Below are 11,685 nucleotides of genomic sequence, written 5' to 3'. Positions count from 1 at the left end.
TCATCTCGGACTTGGTGCTCATGGTAAATGAGGCATCAAATGAAGACCGTCTTTTATATTTAGAGAGTGGGAGGTTCCATTATTCCTGCAAATCAGGACTTTCATATTTCAATTCACGTCATTCAAGTATTGAATTATCCTGATATTAATAGCAACCAGATGAGAATAATGTAAACTTTATTTTGGTGTTCGAATCAGTGGATGTTGTGGAGCTCAATGAGGAGGGTCTCATCTTCCTTCCTTCTCCCTCCCCACATCTGAAGCTTCCTATCAGGAAGGTAAAAAAAACAGCTATTCACCTTGTGCTGGATCAAACACTCCACATTCATTCCATATGACGAATGCACTGCATGTTGTGAAGCAAGTGGACAATTTGTGTCAGGGATATAAAGTGCACAGAGATGATATTCTTGATTAAATATTGTGCATATATTATTAGCCATTTTAATAAGAAGTTCAGATTTCACTTCGCTATACAAAGGGCAAACCTATGAATACTGTATAGCTACTCCTATGTTTTAATTTCAACTAAGTGACAGAAAAATACAGTGACTTCCTGTTTAGGTCTGAATGTTTCTTTCTGCAATAATGAATGATAAAGATAATGCTACCAATGTGATAAGCAGACAGTTGTTAGAATATTTGCTTGTAAATGTACATGCCATATCCAAACTGCTTGTTCATCCATTTTCAGCACTGCATTTATAATAATGCTCTCTCTCTCATGACACAATATGTTCAAAAACTTACACAAAATTCTTTATTTTGTAGCAAAAGCCCTGTTACTAAGGATTCTATGAGGGTTATAATGAATTGCGGCATTCAATGCATCTTTCTAAAGATAAACATGTTTCCATCAAAGACTAATTAAAGAACCATTCAGCACTGATATAATGCTGGCACATTGCAAGCAAAAGGATTTGATGAATGTTTCACAAAGGAACATGGAGGTGCTAGCTGAGAGGATCATTTTGAAGTGTCTTTCACGAAAACACATTTACAGGGGGAACTGGCAATTAAATGTTAATGGAAAAGGATTAATAGATTCATTTTTTTGTGGATTTGAGTGTGAAATATTTAAGTGAGCTAAGCTGGGATATGGCTTCACACATCACGATGAATTCACATCACTGTGAAAAGCAAATGGGAGGCTTTTAGTAATTCTATTGTTAACATTCTGGCAGCATTTTAAAATGGAACTGAAATCCATTTGTGGGGATGTGGTAATCTTTCAATTTATTCAGTGGCATGTGTTCTGGTTTACTGCCAACATGGAAAGGATAATATTGGATTTAACCACAAACTGAATGCATGTGTTGTTAAAAAAATCTAAAGTATGATTCACCTTGGACATTTTAGTAACACTAAGGATCAGATTATATACATCACTGCCTTCTTTAAACAAGCATTTACAAAACACAGATCAGAATTTCTTGGCAGATTTGGCGTGGACAGTATAGCCAGAACAAAATATATAACAAACCATAGAAAAGTTTTATGATAATTAATTTGAAAGAAACAAAATGTGAGTGAACAAGTGAAAAAAAAACAAGCAAAGCTTAAAATGTTACAGTTAGGAAGAAGATCTCTGAGCATGGGAAAAAGATAGTTAACATTTCATCCAAAAGGCACCACTCAAAATATTCATTGTTTTTTTCTCTCTTTTCCATATTGGACACACTCCAGTTTATTTGCACTATTTTCTGTTATTCGTTCAGACTCTCAGCATCAAAAGTTCTTCTTTCCATTGAGCTATTATAAATACTTTAGTTTAGATGGTTGCGTTGCGAAGACTTGTCACCAATGCTGATAGGACTGGCTGGGCCAATGATCTACATGTGTGATTGATTAACTCACTCACTATTAAAAGAACCTATTTGGTGCAATACTGCCTCTTGGAACTGATGATATCATCATTATACTGTATACAGCAAATTCCTGTTATAGCACTTGAAATCACCCATCACATCACACAAAAATTAAGCTTAAAGATTTCATGCCTAATAAGTTAGGCAGTTCTTTTATCCCCTGAAATATATTTAAAAAACCTTTCCGCTTTAGAGGTTTGCATAGACTAACCTGTTAGGTCATTTACAGCTCACAAGACAATTGAGTGCTTCATTCTCTTCATTACTGCAATGTAACTTCCACATTCTGTGAAGTATTGAAGTCCTAACCTCACCCACATAAAGTAAGTATTATTGTACTCTTAAGAGTTTCTGTCATCTCTGGAAAGGATAGCAGTAATGGTTGGCTGTGGTGAACGACAGCACTGTTAGCCTTGTACTGTAGCAAATGATGATTCCTATTCTCCAGAGCATTTAAAAATGAATGATGTTTTATACATGCACAGCCTGCCATGATTAGGTGACTGGAGAGGTTTAAGAATAGTCTAAATCATTTACTTATATTTTACTGCATTGTTATGCAGTCCAAAGCTGAAACTGTGATTTGGTAATTTGATGAGGGGTATTTATTTTCTATTTCAATAAGAGGCTACTTGATAATCAGTACAGGGAATCTGTGGCTTGCAACACATTTTAAAGTGTTGGCTATAATAGATCCTGGTAGAATTATTGAAATCTTATACAAATTTCCTAGAAGCATCTGGTTGATTATGCTTTACAAATGGAAACCATAAATTATAGTCAGATTATTTGGGACATTGAGTTCAGTGAGCAAGGGCATTGCTCTTTATGAGGATAGAGAACAAATGTACAGTATAGTACACAACCTGTTACATGTGCTAGCTAATCTCTGATGGTACTATTCAGAGTCCAATCTGCCTGTAACCCAGGTCACATTTTTTTGTTTTTACTGGATGGGCAGCAATTTGGTGAAATCAAAAACTTACCTGTTTTGGAACCCAAATGAAGTGCAAAACAGATAAATTCTATAACGGGCACTTCATCTGCTTAGCCAGAGTAACCCCTATGTCTAGAAGACAAAATATTATGCCCACATCTGTGACTATCTTCCAAAATTATACTTTGTCTTCTTGTCATAGGTCTTACTTTGAAATTAGCTGGCTCGAGGGGGACAGTCAAGTGGAACCTGAAGGTTAAAGTTCCTCACACCTTGCTGTGTGTTATCTCCACTTTATACATAAGGTGACACCAAACAGTTCTCCACATGGAAACAAGCTGATTAATCGGCTTCCCTTTCAGGCATATGAAAAGCCAATCAGTGGAGGTTACAGAATAAGATAGGTTCAAGGCTGGGAGTGGGATCATGAGGTAACAGATAGAAAGGAGATCTGGCTGGACCATATGCAGCATAATCAGGTTGTGCTTTTTTGTGCCAAACGGATCATTGTTTAGAATAATCCTGGAACATGACGATAACACCGTACACTTACATTACTCCACCTCAATCTTATTTTTAAAGCCTTCGCCCTAATTCCTCCAATCACATCAACAACGTGCAAGAAACGTACGGACTCTTTGTCACCAAATTTGGGGCAATCCCTACATGCCCTGCTTCCCTCAATGGCTCAAACTTCCTTTAAGGTTTTCCTCTGACCCAGCCCTGAATTCACATATTTTGCTAGATTTTCTTCACTCTCCTCTCAAGCCATCTGCTCATGTGTTCAACCATCTGCTCCCTCAACACTATTCACATCAAGCAACCAACTAATCCATCTTTCCTTCCAGACCCCCATGTTGCCGATATTATTATTCACTCTCTTTGGGCACTAGTCTCTCTGTCTTCTCCTGCTCTCAAATTCTCTTCATCCAAGCTCCAACCTTCTCTCTTCTAATTTTGCAAACTCTTGCTCCATTTTGACTTTCCTTTCCTGTCCAAAGTCATTGAACATTCAGCCACACCTCAAATCCATGCCCACTTTGCCCAGAACATTTTCTCATCTGTATTATCAAAATGGCTCTTTATTAAAGTCACAAGTAGCATCCTCAACTCAATGTTGCAGGAGTTTGACAATAGGTTGTCTTGCTGCTGTTTGCTGCCATTCTGACCACTGCACAATCATCATTGTCAGAGTAAGCTTCCTCATTTTCTTCATAAATGATTGGTGTGCCATACATTGGTCTGAGCTGGCATCTGTTCCTTCACAATTTAGCACCATGATTAGCAATTACCTTGTGGGTTGTATATTTGTATTTCTATTTCTAAATCACACTCTCTGCCAAGTGCACAGCATTGCTAGTTCTGCATCTACTTGCTTGTTGCTTTCATTCTCCTCTGTTTTTGAATAGAAATGTCCTGTGTCTCAGAATGGTTAGACAATTGATTGCTTGGCAAAGTGCACTTGCCTTCTGCATATAAATAATGCTGGGGATAATAATCCCTTCGCCATTGGAATTGCATGAAAATGCAGTTGTGCAAATAGTCTTACTTTGTTGCTCAATATTTAATGATCATTGGTTTGATTGTGCAGACATGCTTTCAGCTAGACTGTTCAAGAATGGATAGTGGGGAATTGATACGATATGACTTACTCCCCACTTAGGACATGTGCACCGTAGGAGAAAGTGAGGACTGTAGATGCTGGAGATCAGAGTCAAAAAGTGTGGTGCTGGAAAAGTGCAGCCGGTCAGGAATGGCCTTATTGCAGGAGAATCGATGTTTCGAGCATAAGCTCTTCATCAGGCATACGGGTGGGTGGGGACAAGGGGCTGAGAGAGAAATGGGAGGGGAGTGGGGCTGGGGGCAAAGTAGCTGGGAATGCGATAGGTAGATCAAGGTGGAGGGTGATGGTAATAGGTCGGAGTGGAGGGTGGAGCAGATAGATGGGAAGGAAGCTGGACAGGTAGGACAGTTCAAGAAGGCGGTGTGACTCGGCACCTTCCCATCACCCTCTCAGCCTCCTTGGGATACCTCCCACACTCCTGATGAAGAGTTTATGCTCTTCGGATGCTGCCTGACCAGCTGTGCTTGTTCAGTACCACACTTTTTGACCCACGTAACATAGTCCATTGTCAGTCACCATCTGCTCCAGAACATTGAATTAACTGGGGATAGCACTCATCGAGTCAATGATAGTCATGTTTATTGCATTGTTAGGTCATCAAGCAGTGGAAATTTAAAGAAATAATCCAGTACAAGGATGTTTACTTTCCCTATGCACTGTGAATAGGTCTATTGCTCCTTTCATTCAAAGATTGAATGGAATATCATGGGGATGGCGATGCAGGTGTTGATATATTTGGTAAGTCTCACAAGAATTCACAAGTCATTGACAATTCTGATTCATCCCTGGCCAGTACAGAGATTCACATCTTGTGTGTTCAGTACTCATGTATTATTGTTGTAAGAGAGAAATGCTATCGCGGTGTGACATTTTTGGTATTTAAGATTTGTTTGCCCAGTCTTGATATATGAAGCTCATCTCTGTATCACCAAAATGAACAAACCTTCTCAGGTACATTGCTAATACAATAAGGCCATTCCTGAACAATGATCTTTTGCAACTCTCATGCTTGCTCATCTTCAGCAGTTGTTGACTGCAACTACTTATACTGGCTCTGGACAAAGTAATCAGACCAACTTAAGGCATCTTCAACTAACCGGTCTACAGTCAACATGTTGATTAAATATCTTTATTCTTTGTATTGGTTGGGTAATCTGTGCACTGTATCAGATTAATTATGCTGGTTATATCACACTTTTAATTCATGTTCTTGCACCTTGTCAAGTAGCATACTAGAGAGGCAAAGAGGAATTATGAGATAAAGAATTACCTATCAACATAAAAGGGAATCCCACAGTCTTCTGTAGGCATATAAACAGCAAAAGGGTGCAATGAGGGCTAGTGCCAATTATGGAAAAAGATGGAAGATACATATGGAGGCAGAGGGTACAGTTGCAGAATTAAATCAATTCTTTGCATCTGAGATAGAAGCTACTGAGGCCATGGTGACAGAGGGGAGAGGAAGGCTTTATTGTGCACATTGTAATTTCAGTCTAGCTTCATTGCTGTACTCCCCTACTGCCAAATTGGTTCAAACCCTCTGTAACAGTGCAAGAATATTCATCTTAAGGCTGCAGAAGTGTAATTAGCCTGTCTTGTACTCGTTCGTTCTGCCCCAGAACTGGCTCCAATATCTCAACTTACGCATCATTTCCTCAGCCATACATTAACCCATCTATTTCATTCTAAATCTTGTACAGCAAATTTGTGGCAACTATACTAGAAGGACACAAACTATTCGATACACTATTTTATTTGTTTTTATTCTAAAGATAGCTAAGAATTCACTCCCTGCCGAATAACAATAATAAATGCAACAAGATTTATTCAAAGTTAAGTTTAATTGTTTAGATTCAAGTATATTTTTCAGGAAAGTCAATGTTTTACCAATGCTTGCATGATAAGTAGTGACTGTACTAAACTTTTAACCACATGGAAAATCAAGTACCTCTTTTATTATGTTTAATTTGCTGATTTATGAACAAGTACAAAATACAGATTAATAGTTATAATGGTAAGATTCATCAAATTGACAGCTAATAATAGCTTATTTACCAACCTTTAGAAAAAGTAAATGGAATACTTTAAGTTGTTAAGGAAAAAGAACCAAGAAACATTCAGTTCTGCAGTTCAATGGAAGTGCATCAATGCCTGTTTTACAGCCTTTTTGATTTTGTGGGACAGGCTGGATGGCTCAGTGAGTCTTTTTCTCATGGATATTTGTGAGAGGAGCTCAGTATCAAATAGGTAACTGATCCATTACTGCCCCAAGGATAAATGTTAAAATTTATCCACTATGTGCAACATCTCCCATTTGAATACTGCATTCATTATTTAGCAAATTTTTGTTACAAAACTATTGTGCAATTACACAACTAGACAATTTTGAATATAATTTCATGTTCTCCTAAGCACAATATTCGAATGTGCATTTTGCTATGTCTAATCATATGTTTATTTGCAGTCACAAAGTAAAGCCACTCCTCGCAGGGTCCAATGATCAGGAATCTGTATTGTTTTCAGATAGAGAGAGAAAATGTATGTCAAATCAGTTCGTCTGGGCTTCTTGTACACAGGGCATGAGTACACTGCCCCCTGTTGTTTCTTTGGATCAGGAGGCGCAGTGGCACTGATTGCATACACATGGACGACAGGAAGCAAATTGAACAATACCTACAAAGACACAGGAAGTAACAAACAATTAAATGGATTCAGCAAACAAAGACACAATTCCTGGCTGTATATTTGAATGTGAAATGGCAAATAAAATATTCATATAAATAAGGCTACGATCAATCATACATTACTCGATGGCTTAACATAATTATCATAATTCTTAACTGTTATAATAAATAGAGGCCTGAAAAGTCTCGTAATTGTAAGCTACGGACAATTAAAATAATATTTAATCAAATTTCCTTTTGAATAATTCAAACCATGGTGTTCAATGATAGATGCCATTATATATAACTGTGCATATGCATAAAGCCAAAACCATCAGACTACATGAAAGAAGAGAAACAGCAGAGGGAATAGCCAGGAGAAATAAGACAAATGTGAGGTACTGCATTTTGGGAAAGCAAATCTTAGCAGGACTTAACGGTATGGTCCTAGGGAGTGTTGCTGAACAAAGAGACCTTGGAGTCATAGCTCCTTGCAGGTGGAGTCGCAGAAGATAGGATAGTGAAGGCGGTGTTTGGTATGCTTTCTTTTATTGGTCAGAGTGTTGAGTACAGGAGTTGGGAGATCATGTTGCGGCTGTACAGGACATTGGTTAGGCCACTGTTGGAAAATTGTGTGCAATTCTGGTCTCCTTCCTATCAGAAAGATGTTGTGAAACTTGAAAGGGTTCAGAAAAGATTTACAAAGATATTGCCAGGGTTAGAGGACTTGAGCTATAGGGAGAGGCTGAACAGGCTGGGGCTGTTTTCCCTTGAGCGTCAGAGATTGAGGGGTGACCTTATAGAGGTTTAAAAAATCATGAGAGGCATGGATATGATAAATAGACAAAGTCTTTTCCCTGGGGTCAGGGAGTCCAGAACTAGAGGCCATAGGTTTAAGGTGAGAGGGGAAAGATATAAAAGAGACCTAAGGGGCAACTTTTTCACACAGATGGCGGGACGTGTATGGAATAACCTGCCAGAGAAAGTGGTGGAAGCTGGTACAATTGTAACATTTAAAAGGCATTTAGATGGGTATATGAATAGGAAGGGTTTGGAGGAATATGGGCCGGGTGCTGGCAGGTGGGACTAGATTGGGTTGGGATATCTGGTTGGCATGGACGGGTTGGATCAAAGGGTCTGTTTCCATGCTGTACATCTCTATGACTCTATGATTCTATGACCATGATGAATACTGCAATTGTTGTTACCCAATTGTTGTTACTGCAATTGCAGCTGATGGTACTGCATTTGTGCTTGTATTCGAAGTTGCTGCCAAGGTGCAAAGGAGAGACCATCTTCTAAGATCTTTCTGCTGATGTTAAATGGGGATCTGATCAGTTATTGACCCTCCTGGTGCCTCAAATGTATGTAAATATAAGCTTGTACAAGTACGAAGAGCCTTTGGTGTATTTGCTGGATACAGTTGAACTCCAATGTTTGTTTGTTTCTGCATATGCTACTGTACAGAGTTGAACTGCTTTAGTAACTATGTATGTCTATAAAGATATTTTTATGAATAAAGTACATTTTTGAAATTAAAAAAGTGCTTGTTTTATGCTAAATTTTGCACCTTAATATAGGCTAAGCAGTAGGAAACTTAGACATTCCCATCAGCAAGACTGACACCTTAATGCCAATTAGGTTTGACATTAATTTAACTTTCAGTGCAAATAAAATTGAAAAAATCATAGTCAATGATCTATGATTACCATGTCTATGCCTTTTGTCATTCTGAACACCTCTCTCAACTCCCCTTCACTATTTGACAGGTCAAATAAACATTAAGCAGGTATTTGACTCTCTAAAAGTAAAACAGAAAACACTGAGAAAAATCAGCCTGTCAGGCAGCCCCTGTGGACATAGGCAGAGTCACTATTGCAGATTAATGATGAACCTTTCATCTAATTGTTTCATTCATCATCTATTGCTCTCCCTCTCTCTCTCTCTCTCTCTCTCCCCACAGTTGCTGTCTGACGTGTTGAGTGTTTCAAACATCTTCTGTTTTTATTTTAGTTTTTCAGCATCCTGCCATATTTCATTTTTGTCTTAATTTCTGAATATTTTTGTTAACTACCCTGTTATTGCTGGTATTAAACAGGACAATAGTCATGTGTATTTTTTTTACAGTTATTCAACCTCTCCTGCAATGAGAAACCTAAACCTGCACACAATACACTACATGTAGAGTAATCATTGTTTTACGGTTGTTTTCACTCATTCTTGAAATGAACACTATTTTTTTAAAAAGCCAGTCTTCAATGATCAGGGTGAATTGGGTTAATGAAGGTAGCATTATAAGGTTTGGTAGGATTGTCTCTGACTCTGAGCCAGTAGCTCTAGGTTCAAGTCTTACTCCAACATGTGATTGTCAAGGAAACACAGTCAACTTAAACATCTGTTCAACTACAGCAAAGTCAATGGGTAAGGGAGGGTGCAATTACTGGTCAGCCATGTGTTCCGGAAATGAATTGGAGCCTCTACAACCACTAACCATAGCTTCAGCCACAACATGCATTGAAAAGGCCTTGCTACCACTGTAACATTGGTTCCTTGAGGGACTGAATGGCTCAGTTGACTGAATGGCCAGTGCAGATAGGTGTCAACAGCATGGGACTTGATCATTATGCTCGCTCGGATGGATTCAGGAGTTGTCTCCTTATCCTACTCATGGTGGAGGTCACAATGCTATGGTTTGGACCTGTCCTCAGACAGAGAAAACGAATGGCCACACCAAACAGGTATTAGGCTTTTTTGTGTGTGTGTGTGAAAAGAGCCAAATAACTTCAGGCATGGGTCGCTGATGCCTCATGGCAGGCACCACATTTGCAAATATGCACAGCATGTTGGATGCCTTTATCACTCATTTCTCTTTAATTGTTGGTCTGGTTTTATCAAATTTCTGGATTGGGTATTTGCACATAAATATAATCATTCACCCTCATTGTACTGAAAATTTTACCATTTGTGGTTTATCTTCATCTGTAAGTCAGTTTCCTGAAATGCATTTCCTTTCCTTTTGTCACAATCTACTACATGACTTTTCATCCTGTCAGTTCCTATACTGTTCCTGACAATTTATTTTTCTTAATTATATTTATTTTGAATCAAAATTACTGATCTTCAAAATAAACTGATCTTCAAAAAAATAGAAATTGAAAATCGTTAAGAATTCCAAATATATATTTTCAATCAAAACAAAAACTAAATAATACAGTGAATAAACCAAAGAGGTGAATAAGTTGTTCCAATAGTGTCATACAAGTGTTCTTCTTGGCATTGTGCGGGATATTTCCTGTGACTTAAAACCAACAAAACTAAAAGTTGTTATGTACTGAACCATGCATTTATAGCAGACTGAAGTGCTAATCATTAGTGGTTATGTAGAACAGAAATTTGAACCCATCATAATTTTATTTAATGAGGTAGCATACATCCTTGTGGAATCAGTTCTATTAAGAAAATAGTTTTGTTGTTTCTTCACATCTAGCCTTGTTTCACACTATGCCATCAAAATGCACTGAAGCAGAGTTGGCACGATGCCACAATATAGTTGAATATTAAAAAGCAGAAAGCAAGTTAGTCAAATCTCAGTATTCATTAATTTATTCCAGTATAGTGAATTCCTCTTATAATCTCTCTTGCCTTTTATTTTCATTGCCTCCTTAATCTCACTTTTATTTACAGGTACTTTGAATATGGATGTGCAGCAATGCTTAATTGTCATATTCACATTTCATCAGTTAAATTTGATCACTTGAAGCACACTCTCTGATATTTTACTTTATATGTTGAGATGAATAAATTTGTGTTCTTATATGATTGTCTTAAGATTGTAAGAAAAAAAAACACGCTAAGGAAAATTGGAGCTGGGGAATGGAAAGCTCTCACATTTTTGTCAATAGCAAAGTTTAATTTGGCTACACTGAGTTCATATGCACAGAAAGGTAATGTATTTTAGTCACTAATTCAACATGCTGGTGGGTCATTTTAATTGAACAGAATGGCGGTAGATGGGGATCCCATCTCCAACCTGATTAAGCCAATGTTGGAAGGGATGTGTAACGGTTTTGCAGTAAAAGCAGAATTGATGGAGCCCCAGTGGATGTGGAGATTGATACTGGGTCATCATTCCTGAATTGTTATACCATCAAAAAGAAATCATACATAGAATTGAGAAGTTATGGAGGAGAGAAAATCCCCAAAATGGAAAGGAACAATGGGAAAGAACACTCATTAATTTATCGATTGCTCAGAAGATACTGGTTAAAAATATTGGAAATTAAACAGCAACAAGATTTTCCACACAGAAATAGTGAAACTCAAAACATTGAATGATGTGATCACCAAGTGTTCTATGACGTTTAGTGAAAGTAATCAGCTTGAAATAAGGCCAACCTACAAACTCCAGGCCAGTTTTACTGTAAACATTGACTGGTGTCCTAAATTCTAAGGGACAAAATAGACCAAGAGCTGAAAAGATTTGAAATGTAAATATTATCACAACAGTTGGACAGAATAATCATGCAAATCCAACACTGTGAATAAGAAAGGAAAAAGCCATGGGTAAGCGCATGAGGACTTTATAAAGTAACT

The 11,685-nt window shown here is 37.8% G+C and overlaps 1 protein-coding gene across 1 annotated transcript in view; it reads right to left on the bottom strand.

Annotated features, from left to right (window-relative positions):
- Positions 1-6,325: 6,325 nt before the first annotated feature.
- dnah5l (dynein, axonemal, heavy chain 5 like) overlaps positions 6,326-11,685 on the bottom strand; it is a 367,508-nt gene continuing 362,148 nt past the window's right edge. The window contains exon 77 of the mRNA XM_072575753.1: positions 6,326-7,102. Within this exon, the coding sequence (XP_072431854.1) occupies positions 6,884-7,102 (219 nt within the window). The 3' untranslated portion in view covers positions 6,326-6,883. The remainder of the gene's footprint in view (positions 7,103-11,685) is intronic.

The sequence above is a fragment of the Chiloscyllium punctatum genome, chromosome 8, assembly GCF_047496795.1.
Source record: "Chiloscyllium punctatum isolate Juve2018m chromosome 8, sChiPun1.3, whole genome shotgun sequence".
Taxonomy (NCBI): Eukaryota; Metazoa; Chordata; class Chondrichthyes; order Orectolobiformes; family Hemiscylliidae; genus Chiloscyllium; species Chiloscyllium punctatum.
This window is presented reverse-complemented; position numbering and strand designations above follow the sequence as displayed.